The sequence below is a fragment of the Wolffia australiana genome, chromosome 18, assembly GCF_029677425.1.
Source record: "Wolffia australiana isolate 7733 chromosome 18, ASM2967742v1".
NCBI lineage: Eukaryota > Viridiplantae > Streptophyta > Magnoliopsida > Alismatales > Araceae > Wolffia > Wolffia australiana.
The window spans coordinates 2,225,596-2,240,051 of NC_135852.1; the positions used below are offsets into that span (position 1 = coordinate 2,225,596).

The 14,456-nt window shown below is 47.6% G+C and overlaps 1 protein-coding gene across 1 annotated transcript; it reads left to right on the plus strand.

Moving 5' to 3' along the window:
- Positions 1 to 10,283: 10,283 nt before the first annotated feature.
- Positions 10,284 to 13,947, plus strand: LOC144714909 (superoxide dismutase [Fe], chloroplastic-like). Its single transcript, XM_078589713.1, has 9 exons — positions 10,284 to 10,411; positions 10,483 to 10,520; positions 10,584 to 10,655; positions 10,740 to 10,928; positions 12,399 to 12,570; positions 12,659 to 12,726; positions 13,193 to 13,219; positions 13,308 to 13,331; positions 13,673 to 13,947. Exons 1-9 carry the CDS (start codon positions 10,357 to 10,359, stop codon positions 13,772 to 13,774), a joined length of 747 nt encoding a protein of 248 aa, XP_078445839.1. The 5' UTR covers positions 10,284 to 10,356; the 3' UTR covers positions 13,775 to 13,947.
- The last annotated feature ends 509 nt before the right edge of the window (positions 13,948 to 14,456 follow it).

Below are 14,456 nucleotides of genomic sequence, written 5' to 3' on the forward strand. Positions count from 1 at the left end.
ACTTAAGTGAGAAGCAGAACCATGATTGACAAATTTATGAGTTAAAGTGCCCAGGCTTCTCAGGTGTAGCATGGAAGGGACAACATCATAACATATGCATTCAATTTGAAAGCTATATGGAGTGAAGTCAATTAAAAATGGCCAACTCAAGATCCCCATGGTTTTGAATGCCAGTATATTTTGTACCAGCGTCCATTTATATTCCTCATGGGTCTTCATACAGCGCACTAATTTTCAAGGAGCCAGGTCCTTTGCAAGGAGAAAATTCCTTAAGTGTGGACTATGGTGAGATTTTTCCTCCTGGAGCCAAGTTCAACACCATCTGAGTCTTGATTCTGAGAAAGTATTGGAGAGAGATTCACAGAGAGAGAGAGAGAGAGAGAGAGAGAGAGAGAGAGAGAGAGAGGGAGTCTCAGAGAGAGCATTGGAGAGTTTCTGAGAGAGATTGTGTGAGAAAGAGTCTCAGAGAGTCTCAGAGAGAGAGTCTGAGAGAGAGGAGTTTGTGAGAGACAATTCAAAGAGATTCTCAGAGAGCGAGTCTGAGAGGGAGGTATTTTCTAAGAGAGAATGTGAGAGTCTGAGGGAGAAATTTTCTGAGAGATTCTCTGATAAGTTCTATTCTAAGAAGTATAGTCAGCGACACAAGTATAAACAGAGTTGCAGGAATAACTACCCGAGCGCTGACTAAGTCAAGATTCCATGACGGGCCAACACTATAAATAAAGTGTCCTGGACACTTACTAACCAATTCGGGCATTTTTCTTGAGAAGGGGGAGCGGAAGACTCACACTCCTTCAGGGTCCGTCGCAGTGGGAGAGCGCCACAGTCTACGGAAGATCATTCAGCTCAGGGGGTAGAGGGAGGATCAGGTCTACGGAAGGAGCTCTTCATCCAGAGGAACCGCCTCGACCTGATCTACGGAAGGAACTTGTTATGACTTCACTATAACGATGAATAAATCCAACTGGTTCTCAGTCCAACAAGAGAAAAGATCAGAATAGGTAGAAGAGGGATAGATAGAGATGGATGATGACGGGAGAGATCAAGTCGTGATCTCCCTGCTGGCTGATGGGAACCCCTTCCGACTGCTCCACCGTCCACCCCCCTTCTGCCGTCTGGGCTTCTGACCAGCTGTCCACATGTGAATCACTGTCCAGTTTGCCAGCAACAAAAAACTTCTACTTTATCACCAGCTGGGTAACTTCAACCGTTACCCATTCCAAGTCAGGTTTGGGAAGATATAACGACGGATTTCATTGAAGGCCTACCTAAATCTGCTGGGTTTGACTCTATATTAGTAATAGTCGACTGACTAATCAAGTATAGCCATTACATTGCAGTCAAACACCCTTTTTCAGCAGTGACAATAGCCGACATATTCGTCAAAGAAATTGTAAAACTGCATGGTGTTCCAAACTCCATCGTCTCTGCAGGGGTAGCTTATTTACTAGCCTTTTTGGAAGGAAATACATAGACTCCAGGGCACTAAACTCAAGTTTAGCTCATCCTACCATCCAGAAATAGATGGACAGACTGAGGTCACCAACAGAGGGTTGGAGTTTAATTTGAGATGTTTTGCATCAGAAAATCCTAGAAAATGGAAAAACTGGTTGCCTTGGGCGGAAGACAATTACAATACATCATATCATAATTCCATCAAAATGATACCGTTCAAAGCAGTCTATGGGCGTGACCCACCATCGTTAATTCGCTAGGATCTACCCATCTCCCTTTTATTCTATTGACCAACTATTGACTGTAAGAGATCAGATTTTAGTTAACTTAATGCAGCAGTGTCAAAGCAAAAGTTCAAGCTGATAAACATTGGCGGGATGAGGAATTCCGAGAGGGCAACATGGTCTATCTAAAAATAAGACCCAACAGGATGAAACCTTTGGCTATCAGGAATAGTCAAAAACATAGTCCAAAATTGTTTGGTCCTTATTGTGAGAAGATGAGCCCAAATTGGGCTTAGTAAGTGGGTTATTGGCCCACTTTCCTCTCTCTTTCTCTTTCTCTCTCCTCCCTCTTTATGTACTCTCCCATTGAATTTTCTAACCTAATGGGATTCACGTAGTTACATCAGGGAGTTTGGCGTTCTCTTGCTTCTTTTATTCTTCTCCCTTCTCTCTCTTCTCCATTCTACTCTTTTAAAAAAAATTAAAAATAGGACCCGTGGCTTACAGATTGGAACTACTCGAGAATACTATACTGCAATAGTCAACCCAATAGTCAACTGTTACCGTCATGTCTAACTGTAAACAAGAAAAGAACAATTCTTCATAGCAAATGAAAGAGATTACAGGGTTTTATAGGAAGCCCTAATGGGCTGACTAGAGAGGGCCCTTAATGGGCTAACAAGAGAGAGAAAATAAAGACATGTAATACTCAGATCAACACTCCCCCTCAAGCTGGAGCGTGGATGTTATCCACACCCAGCTTGGAACAGAGCTCCTCAAACCTAGGGGCATGAAGCCCTTTGGTGAAGATATCTGCAAGCTGTTCAGCGGACGGAACATAAGGCGTGCAAAAATCTCCCGATTCAAGCTTCTCTTTGATGAAATGGCGATCGATCTCGATGTGCTTTGTACGGTCATGCTGAACGGGGTCATGAGCAATGCTAATCGCCGATTTGTTGTCGCAGAACAGCTGGACAGGAGAGGGAACTGGACACCGTAGCTCACGAAGAAGCTGGGTAATCCAAAGTGCTTCACACAAACCATGCGTAAGGGCACGGAACTCCGCTTCAGCACTCGATCGAGAGACCACTTTCTGCTTCTTGCTCCTCCAAGTAATCAGATTGCCGCCCAAGAAGGTGTAATACCCAGATGTGGACCGACGATCAACCACAGAGCCGGCATAATCTGCATCGGTGTAGACTTCAAGACGCAGGCCGGTATGGCGACGAAACAATAATCCACGGCCAATGGTGCCCTTCAGGACACGGAGGAGACTATGAGCAGCATGAAAATGGCTCATGCGAGGAGTCTGCATGAACTGACTCAGAACACCCACTGAATATGCAATGTCCGGGCGAGTGTGGGTGAGATAAAGCAGTTTTCCCACAAGTCTTCTATATGGGCCAGGCTCAGCAAGCTCCTCATCCGCATCGGCACCAAGTCGATGGTTCGCATCAATCGGTGTCGAAGCAGGCTTGGCGTCCTCCTTTCCAAGCTCACAGAGAAGGTCCACCGTATACTTTCTCGACAAATAAAGATCCGCTGGAAGAATAGGCCACCTCTATGCCAAGAAAGTACCTCAACGGGCCAAGATGGCGAATAGCAAATTCGACGAGAGATACATAGCCAGCTCAGTAATGGTCGCCGATCATCACCCGTAATAATGATGTCATCCACGTACACAAGAAGAATAGCGACTCCCCGACGTGGAATGGCGGTAAAAAGGGTGTGATCACCATTACACTGACGGTATCCACGACGCTGCATGGCCGTCGTGAAACGACCAAACCAGGCACGAGGAGATTGCTTCAAGCCATATAATGCTTTCTTCAGGCGACAGACAACAGACTGCGGAGACGATGGCACTAAGGAAGTGTAGCCAGGAGGTAATGCCATGTAGATCTCCTCAGTCAACTCTCCATGCAGAAAAGCATTCTTCACATCATATTGTTGCAAAATCCAGCCCGATCCGCAGCAAGGGCCAATAAGATCCGCACAGTATTCAGCTTGGCGGCGGGAGCAAAGGTCTCCTGATAATCAATGCCATGTTTCTGAGTGAACCCTTGTGCCACAACCGGGCTTTGTGGCGCTCAATAGAACCGTCAGAATTATGCTTCACAGCATACACCCAACGGCTACCCACGAGATGCTTCGGCGGTAGAGGAACCAGATCCACGTTTCATTGTGAGCAAGAGCCTGAAGTTCTTCCGCCATGGCCTGACGCCAATGCGGAAATGAAAGGGCAATGTCCACCGTCTTGGGAAGGAAGTGGCATCAAGGGAGGTGAGAAGGGCATGATAAGAGGGTGAGAGGCGATGAGAGGAGATAGATTCCGCCAACGGATAGAGGGGAGAGGCAGGGAAGAGAGGCAGCACGGCTAATGAGGAGGTGGCAGGAGGGTGGAGGTTGAGGTAGACGGGCAGCAGGAGGCGAAGAAGGAAGCCGAGGCTTGCGGCGAGCAAGGAGTAATACCATAGCGTTTTCAGGTGGGCAGCGACGGATAGGGAGCGGAGGAATCAAGAAGGTGCAGTAGAAGGGTCGAGCGCAGGAGCAGATACTGGAGGAGGCTCCACGGGAGGGACTGAGGACGGCGGCCGGAGGCGGGTCGGGAGGCACAATTGCTGGAGGAGCAACAGGCGGAGACACGTCGGGCGGGGCGGTGAAGAGGGACGAGGGGCGAGGATGAGAAATTGAGTGGATCGGAGGGGATGGGGACGATGAGGGTTCAGGAGAGGAGGAGGAATAGTAGGGAAGCAATTCATCAAGCGTGGCATCTTTGGTGACGACGAACCGGCGAGAGGGTGGATGATAGCATAAATAGCCTTTTGGGTGGAAGAATAGCCAACAAACACACACTTGATAGCACGGGGATCCAGTTTATCACGACCAAGTTGGTGGTTGGGCGCATAGCATACACATCCAAATACACGAGGAGTAAGATGAGTTCGGAGAGAGAGTTGGAAAGGAATGCTGAAGACGGTCAATGGGAGTGGAGTAGTCAAGCACTCGAGATGGAAGGCGATTAAGAAGATGGATGGCGGTGGAGACGGCTTCCCCCCAAAAATACTTGGGCACATGCATATGGAAGAGAAGGCTCCGAGTCATTTCAAAGATGTGACGGAATTTTCTTTCGGCAACGCCATTTTGCTGTGGTGTATAGGGACAAGAAGTTTCATGGATAATGCCTTTGTCTTGGAAGAAGGTGCTTAACGTGGTGTTAACGTAGTCTTTAGCATTGTCGGAGCGGAAGCGACGAATGGATATAGAGAATTGAGTTTGGATAAGGGAGTAAAATTGGGGAATGACACGAGATATCTCCGATTTGTTCTTCAAGAAATATGCCCACGTGAATCAAGTAGCGTCGTCAATAAAGATGCATAACCATCGAGAACCGGAAGTACTATGAATAGGGGAAGGCCCCCACACATCGGTGTGAATAAGGGAGAATGGGGTCAAAGAATGAGAAGACGAGATAGGATACGTGGTACAATGATGTTTGGCAATTCGAGAAGCAGTACAAACAAAACGGTCCACAGAATGGCCTTGAAAGAGTTTAGGAAAGAGACGATAAAGAGTAGCAAAAGAAGGATGGCCGAGACGTCGATGAAGAAGCCACAAACGCTCGTGGGAAGCCGAAAGGGAAACTGCCGCAGCAGCAAAAGCAAGAGAACTCGAACAAGGACGAACAAGATAGAGCCCCTCGTGCTCCTCAGCAATGGAAATCGTCCTCCCCGACACCTTATCACGATAAAAACATGAATTAGGAGAGAAGGTAAGGTCTTGTTTCAAGTCGCGAACAAGGCTAGATAGGGAGAGAAGATGATGAGTAAGGCGAGGAACATGAAGAACTTTAGATAGATGCATAGAAGAGGAAAGGGCCACACGACCAATACCCGCCACGGTGAGAAGATCGCGGAGGCTGTTTTAACTTTGGAGGAGCCAGAAGCGGGTGCATAAGTTTGAAAGGCTCGAGGATTTGGGGTCATGTGGCGGTGGCACGGAATCAAGCCAAGTGGAAGAGGAAAAAGAATGGCCAGGAGGATGTAGGTGTGGGAAGACTGGTGGACATACCTGCGTGGGCCAGGAGCATGAGCCCACTGGAGGATCAAGCAAGCGGCGTAGACGCTCCATCTCTTCGGAGTGAAGCTAGCGGGCGAGGCACTAGTCGGGAGAAGACCGTACAGCATAGGCACTTGACCCGGGGCACGGACGGCGGCTGCAGCAAGGTTGCTCGGTTGTGCGCTTTTCCGTTGAAGCTTGTAGCACGTCTCCTTAGAGTGACCTCGCTTCTTGCAGTAATTGCAAAACAGCGAAGGATCACCCTTTGGAGAATCCTCCGTCGAGCCGTCGGACCACGTGGCAAAGAGCCGGGTGGTGGAGTCGACGATGGGCGTGCAGACGAAGAGGAATGAGCTACAAGTGCGGCCGAGTTCTGGGCCTGCTGGCGGGATTCTTCAACCCGCACACTGTGGGCGCATCCTTGAAGGTAGGACCAGTCTCCGATGAATAAGCTGAGCCCGTACAACTTCATATTCGGGTTCAGTCCATAAGAAACTGGAAAACCCGGTTGAAGAGTATATTGGCGGTCCACCGAATGGGGTTGGACGGCATGTAGTAGTCAATTTCATTCCACAACGAAATGAGCTCCGTCTGTACTCCATGATAGACCGGTCCCTTGACGCAGGTTAGCGGCCCGATGTACCAATTGCATGCAGTCGCAATGTTGTGCTTCTTGGAGTGGCTCTCAAGTGCTGCTTCCCAGACCGCCGAGCCGACTCTAGAGACATGAATTCACCTTTAACACTAGGTGAAATACTGTCCAAGAGCCAACGATGAACTACCCCTCAACGTCCAGCCAGTCATAATACTTGGGATCGGTCCGGGAAGGTCCGTCTTCTAGAAGATGGCGCATGAGACGCCCTTTTAAAGTTATCTGGGCGTCTGGCGCCATTGCAGGAGATTGAATCCAGTAAACATACCATCCGGAGGCATCCGAGGCAAAGAGGATGGTCCAGAGGAGGATGACCAATTCCTGGGCTCGAGAGGCACCGCAGATGCATGTGGCGTAGATACCGGCGTCGAGTCTGGCGTAACAGTAGAGGTCTGGCTTCAACCGGGTTCGTCATGATGAAAGCAGAGTAGACCACAGTCGAAGGCGCCGGAACAGCGAAGCCGGGACTGCAGCGCCGAGGCGTCGGGCGCCGGGGACGGTGGGAGCTGGGCGGCGGTGCCGGGCGTCGGGCGCCGAGCGTCGGCGCCAGGGCGGCGGCGCTGGGATGGCGGGGCCGGGGCGGCGGCGCCCGGGGCACGACGCGGGGCGGCAAGCGCCAGGACGTCGGTCGCCGGGGCGGCGCGAGCCGGGGCGGCGCGAGCCGGGAGGGCGTGAGCCGGGACGACGGGCGCCGGAGCGGAAGACGCTGGGACGGCAGATGTCAGAACGGCGAGCGCCTGGGAGGCCCGGAGCGAGACAGCGAGAGACCGGAGCGCGAGATCAGGCGGTCGTGAGACCCGCCGAAGATCGGAGCGCAAGGTCGAGCCCAGGAAACCCAGATTAGGGTTAGGGTTAGGGCTCTGATACCATGTAAACAAGAAAAGAACAATTCTTCATAGCAAATGAAAGAGATTACAGGGTTTTATAGGAAGCCCTAATGGGCTGACTAGAGAGGGCCCTTAATGGGCTAACAAGAGAGAGAAAATAAAGACATGTAATACTCAGATCAACACTAACAGATGATTATGAATGACACGTCTACTCGGAGAATATCCTTAAGGTATGACGTACGCCATATGGGCAGAAGTTTTAGTTAAATGGGAAAACCTGCCTGCTTCTGAGGCTACTTGGGAACAAGTGATGCGTATAAGCAAGACATTTCTAGGATTCCAACTTGAGGACAAGCTGAAACTTGACGGGGAAAGCATTGATAAGTTCTATTCTAAGAAGTATAGTCAGCGACACAAGTATAAACAGAGTTGCAGGAATAACTACCCGAGCGCTGACTAAGTCAAGATTCCATGACGGGCCAACACTATAAATAAAGTGTCCTGGACACTTACTAACCAATTCGGGCATTTTTCTTGAGAAGGGGGAGCGGAAGACTCACACTCCTTCGGGGTCCGTCGCAGTGGGAGAGCGCCACAGTCTACGGAAGATCATTCAGCTCAGGGGGTAGAGGGAGGATCAGGTCTACGGAAGGAGCTCTTCATCCAGAGGAGCCGCCTCGACCTGATCAATGGAAGGAGCTCATCCGTCGCTAGGAGGGCCGTCCAATCCTGTCTAGTCTTCTTTATTTCTATATTTTCTACAAGAACAATTGGTGGATATGTTTTCACGTTGGATTTCAAATTCAGTTTCTACAATTGATATCACAAGAGTATCAGTGTCAGAGAGAGAGTCTGAGAAGAGTCTAAGAGAGATAGTCCGAGAGGAGTGTTTCTGAGAGGGAATCTGAGAGTCCCAGAGAGAGAGAGAGAGCGAGAGTATGTGAGAAAGAGTCTCAGAGAGAGAGAGAGAGAGAGTCTGAGAGGAAGGAGTTTCTGAGAGAGAATGTGAGAGCCCGAGAGAGAGCAAGAGTATGTGAGAAAGAGTCTGAGAGAGAATCTAAGAAAGATGAATTTCTGAGAGAGAGAGTCTCAGAGAGCGTGAGAGTTTAAGAGAAAGTCTTAGAGAGAGTCTCACAGAGATAGTTAATGAGAGAAAGAGTCTTAGAAAGAGAGTCTCAGAGAAAGTCTGAGAGAAATGAAATATGAGAGAGAGTCTCCCAGAGAGAGAAAAAGTCTTAGAAAGAGGACTTTCTGAGAAATAATTTGAGGGCGAGACTCAGAGAGAGAGATTCAGGAGAAAGAGAGAGAGTCTGAGAGAGAGTCTCAGAAAGAGAGAGAGAGTCAGAAATAGAGAGTCTCAGAAAGAGAGAGTCTGAAAGAGAGTCTCAGAGAGAGAGAGAGAGAAAGTTTGAGATAGAGAGTCAGAGAGAGAGAGAGAATCTCAGAGAAAGAGAGAGTCTCAGGGAGAGAGAGAGCGAGTCTCAGAGAGAGAGAGAGAATCTCAGAGAAAGAGAGAGTCTCAGAGAGAGAGAGCGAGTCTCAGAGAGAGAGAGAGAATCTCAGAGAAAGAGCGAGTCTCAGGGAGAGAGAGAGTCAGAGAGTCAGAGAGTCAGAGAGAGAGAGTCAGAGAGAGAGAGAGAGTCTCAGAGAGAGAGAATCTCGGAGAAAGAGAGAGTCTCAGAGAGAGAGAGAGCGAGTCTCAGAGAGAGAGAGAGAGAATCTCAGAGAGAGAGAGAGTCTCAGAGAGAGAGAATCTCAGAGAAAGAGAGAGTCTCAGAGAGAGAGAGAGCGAGTCTCAGAGAGAGAGAGAGAGAGAATCTCAGAGAAAGAGAGAGTCTCAGAGAGAGAGAGAGAGCGAGTCTCAGAGAGAGAGAGAGAGCGAGTCTTAGAGAGAGAGAGAGAATCTCAGAGAAAGAGCGAGTCTCAGAGAGAGAGAGAGAGTCTCAGAGAGAGAGAGAGCGAGTCTCAGAGAGAGAGAGAGAGAATCTCAGAGAAAGAGAGAGTCTCAGAGAGAGAGAGAGAATCTCAGAGAAAGAGCGAGTCTCAGAGAGAGAGAGAGAGTCTCAGAGAGAGATAGAGAGTCTCAGAGAAAGAGAGAGTCTCACAGAGATAGAGAGAGTCTCAGAGAAAGAGAGAGTCTCACAGAGATAGAGAGAGTCTCAGAGAGTCTCAGAGGGAGAGCGTCAGAGAGAGAGAGTCTCAGAGAGAGAGAATCTCAGAGAAATAGAGAGTCTCAGAGAGAGATAGAGAGTCTCAGAGAATGAGAGAGTCTCAGAGAAAGAGAGAGTCTCAGAGAGAGAGAGTCTCAGAGAGAGAGATAGTCTCAGAGAGAGAGAGAGAGAGTCTCAGAGAGAGAGGGAGAGTCTCAGAGAGAGAGTCAGAGAGAGAGCGAGTCTCAGAGAGAGAGAGAGTGAGAGTCTCAGAGAGAGAGAGAGGGAGAGTCTCAGAGAGAGAGTCAGAGAGGGAGAGTCTCAGAGAGAGAGTCAGAGAGGGAGAGTCTCAGAGAGAGAGGGAGAGTCTCAGAGAGAGAGTCACAGAGAGAGCGAGTCTCAGAGAGAGAGAGAGAGTGAGAGTCTCAGAGAGAGAGAGAGGGAGAGTCTCAGAGAGAGAGTCAGAGAGAGTGTGTCTCAGAGAAAGAGAGTGAGAGTCTCAGAGAGAGAGTCAGAAAGAGAGAGTCTCAGAGGGAGTCTCAGAGAGAGAGTCAGAGAGAGAGAGTCAGAAAGAGACTAAGAGAGAGTCTCAGAGAGAGAGTCAGAGAGAGAGTCTCAGAGAGAGAGTTAGAGAGAGAGTCTCAGAGAGAGAAAGAGTCTCAGAGAGAGAGTGTCTCCGAGAGAGAGTGTCTCCGAGAGAAAGAGTCTCAGAGCGAGAGAGAGAGAGAGAGAGAGAGAGAGAGAGAGAGAGAGAGAGAGCGCGTTGATGGGTCAAACTAAAAACCACTAAAACAAGGGTTGACGGCTTCAGTCGCCGTCAACCGCAGTTCTCGACGTCAACCCGGGAAACCACAGCGCTGACCCAACAAGATGGAACAGCGAAATCGAGGCCGTGCGGCCGCCACACGTCCATGGAGATAAGGCCCCTATAAATATAACCCCCCCCCCCCCACACCAAAGTACCCACCAGAGATCACTCTACAGCGATGGCGGCGACGGCAGCAACAACCCCAATGGCAGCTCTTTCCTCCTCCTTCCAAGGTACACCTTCAATCTTCCTCCCCATCTCTCCTCCATAGCCATGGCTTCACCTCCCTGACCACCTTCCCCAGGAAGAAGAGCCTCTCCCTGCTCCGTTCTCCCCCCCAAGGTCCGCCCTTCACCCCTTCATCTTAATTCCTCTAGCAAGATCCTAACTTCGATCTTTTCATAGCCTCGCGTTGCCAGAGGGTCCTTCTTCCGCGTGTCCGCTCAGCTGGAGCTCCAGTCGCCTCCGTATCCCCTGGTGAGGATTTTTGAACTCTGGGAGTTGGATTTTTTCTAAGTTTTTTTTTCATGGTGTTTGTGGGGGGGGGTTTGCACTTTGTAGGACGCGCTGGAGCCCCACATGAGCCAGAAGACGCTCGAGTTTCACTGGGGGAAGCATCACCGTAGCTATGTGGATAATCTGAACAAGCAGATCGCCGGGACGGATCTTGATGGATTGAGCTTGGAAGAGATCATCGTTAAGTCGTACAACGACGGGAGCCCGCTTCCGACCTTCAACAATGCCGCGCAGGTTTGTGGTTGTTCGATCTTTTTCTGCTTTCGTTCGGTTCGTCGGATTTTTGGTCGCGTTTCTTCGTTCTTCTCTTCGTCTGCAGATCTGCAACTTCAATTTTGAATTTTTACGCCCCGTGTTGGTCAAGGATCGTGTCGAATCTTCTCTTTTTCTGCATTTTTGTTCGTGTTTCTTCGTTCTTCTCTTCGCCTTTGTCTTCTCCTGCAGATCTGCAACTTCAATTTTGAATCTTTCTTCCCCGTGTTCGTCAAGGTTCGTGTCGAATCTTCTTTTTTTCTGCATTTTTGTTCGTGTTTCTTCGTTCTTCTCTTCGCCTTTGTCTTCTCCTGCAGATCTGCAACTTCAATTTTGAATCTTTCTTCCCCGTGTTCGTCAAGGTTCGTGTCGAATCTTCTTTTTTTCTGCATTTTTGTTCGTGTTTCTTCGTTCTTCTCTTCGCCATTGCCTTCTCCCGCAGATCTGCAGCTTCAATTTTAAATCTTTTTTCCCCCTGTTCGTCGAGATTCGTGTCGAATCTTCTTTTCTTATGCATTTTTGGTCGCGTTTCTTCGTTCTTCTCTTCGCCATTGCCTTCTCCTGCAGATCTGCAGCTTCAATTTTGGATCTTTCTTCACCGTGTTCATCAAAATTCGAGTTGAATCTTCTTTTCTTCTGCATTTTTGTTTGCGTTTCATCGGTCTTCTTATGCAGATCTGCAACTTCAATTTTGGATCTTTCTTCGCCGTGTTGATCGATATTCGCGTCGAATCTTCTTTTCTTCTGGATTTTTGTTAGTGTTTCTTCGCTCTTCTCTTCGCCATTACCTTCTCCCGCAGATCTGTAGCTTCAATTTTGGATCTTTCTTCCCCCTGTTCGTCGAAATTCGTGTCGAACCTTCTTTTCTTCTGGATTTTTGTTCGCATTTCTTCAGTCTTCTCTTCGCCATTGAAACTCTGGTTGAAGCTAAGAACAGATCCAAGTTCTTAATATTTTATCTTCTACATCTTCTCCGTTCATATTTGGAATCAGAATTTAAAATCTTCCTGCATCTTCCTCCGCTCAATTCTCATATAAGCTTCTTCTTGCTCCGGTACGTTTGATTCCTCAAAACTCTGGTTGATGCTAAGAACAGATGGAAGTTCTCGATCCGTTGATCTTCAACTTGTTCGTCTTCTTCGTTCATTTCTGTTGTTCAAATTCAAAAACTTCAGCTTCTTTCTCCGCGTAATTTTGAAATAAGCTTCTTCTTGCGCTGGTACCTGTGATTCCTCAAAAATGTGGTTGAAGCAAATAACAGATCGAAGTCTTAATCTGTTGATCCAAGTTCTGGTTCAAAACTCTGGTTGAAGCTAAGAACAGATCCAAGTTCTTAATCTGTTGATCTTCTACTTTTTCCTTTCTCCTGGACATCAAAATTATCATAAAATCTTCTTCTTAAAAAAAAATTATCATAAAATCATCAAGATTTTAACACGGGTTCTTGTTCAGATCTGGAACCACGATTTCTACTGGAACTCGATCAAGCCGGGCGGTGGCGGCAAACCCTCTGGGTTGTTGCTGGAGCTGATAGAGAGGGACTTTGGCTCAGTTGAAGCTCTTCTAAATGAGTTCAAGCAGGCGGCGCTTACCCAGTTCGGATCAGGCTGGGCTTGGCTTGGATGTTTGTTCTCTCTCCCTATATCATCTTCCTCTGCTATCTTGGCGGATGAATCGAATATCACATGTTATCTTTATCTTTTTTTCTTCAGACAAGAATGGAAAGCTCCTCGTAGACAAGACCCCGAACGCAGTCAATCCTCTAGTTGCGGATTACACTGTGAGTTCTTCATCTTGCTGGCTTCCTCTTTCTTTTTAAAAGATTAGATTTAGTAAATTTAGTTCATCAATGTTGAATGTAAGTCTAAAATGTCAGTCAACTATGGTTGGCTGGCGGATGACAAACGGAGCGGGACAGATCTCCGTCTGTCATCAGTCATCCGTCCTGACCTCAGAACATAAAACCGTGCAAGACCCCTTACCGGCTCCAATCCTGTTTCATTCCGTCTCCAAGCTCCGCTTAATTTCTCTATTTTACAAATCATCCTACCGTCGGTTCTGTTCAACGACTCAGATGAGTACTGAACGACTGAACGGACGCCCTGTTCAGTCCTGCCTGTCCCAAACCGTCCTCTGTCCTCAAACCTTACAGCCAACTGTTTAAAGCTTCTGGTGTTTCCATAATCCTTCTTTGTAAAGTACTCAATTTAAGTCAACTAAAACTCCTGCTCCTGTTTCTGTTGCAGCCTCTCCTGGTTGTGGATGTCTGGGAGGTAAACTTCATTTACTAAATCTCCTGTTCCATGTTCTTGCCTCTAACACTGCTTATTCTGACCATGGCTTCTGCTCTTCCGTTTGCAGCATGCTTACTACTTGGACTTCCAGGTGAATCTCTCTCTCTTTGTTATAGAACTAACTGATACAAGCCTCCAACTCAAACCTAGATAATAGTCTTGGAAAGGTAGAGAGAGAGATAGGGAGATGAAGAGAAAGAAGATCAAATGGGAACAGGCTAGGGTAGGCGCCTGTGCGACCTTTAGGATTATCTCCCAGCCACTATTCAGTTGAGCCCTTGAGTATATTCCTTAGGGAAAGGCTACAAGTATTTGAAGGAAACTACAACAAAGCCTGAATTACCAAAAACCCCCTCATAGGAGTTGGGACTGGTAATATTAACCCAAGATTAATTCTAGATTTTTTTTCTCATTGGGGTATTTAATGGGCAGAACCGGAGGCCGGACTTTGTCTCCACATTCATCGACAAGCTGATCTCCTGGGAAGCCGCGAGCGCAAGGCTTGACGAGGCGGTGGCTAAGAGCAGTGCATGAAGCAGGGGGGTGATCCAACCATGAGCATCTGTGAGTTTTCCTTCCATGTGGAACTTTGTTGTTCGAGTCTTGTCGATATGTCTTGTCTTGAAATCCAGAGGTTACTCTAGGCAGGCCATCAAGATCCAATGTTCTGTGTTTAATAGAATAAAAAGTGGTGAAACTATGATATCTACCTTAGAATATGTGATTCGTAAATCTAAGTAATCAATACTTTTAAACTAAATTAGGGTTCGGATAATCATTTGGAAGTTGACATTGTTATCACAACATCATGTTTCGTTTCAAGTGGATTGACAATGGCGTTACCAACCCTACAATATATAGATATGCAGTTTATATGAAATCACATTTTGAGTGAATAAACGCCCTTTTTGAGATGATTTAAAATCAAAGTCTTTGGAAGATGAAGATAAGTTGGGATGATGGTGTCAATGATGAATTGCTCTGAGTTTGACCTGTCAATTTCATAATTCTCCAGAAGGATGCTAAACGACCAGCAGAGTTTTCTTTGAACATGGCCGGTGTAGATCCTCAAACATGGATAAAAAAGAGTTTTATCAATGGACATAATGGTCAGGCTTTTTGCTTTGCTTGCTGTGAAAGTGATCTTTACGAACAATAAAGGGAAATCTTCATAAATTTCCCACTACCAAGAAGACGTGACTTTAGGAACGTTCAT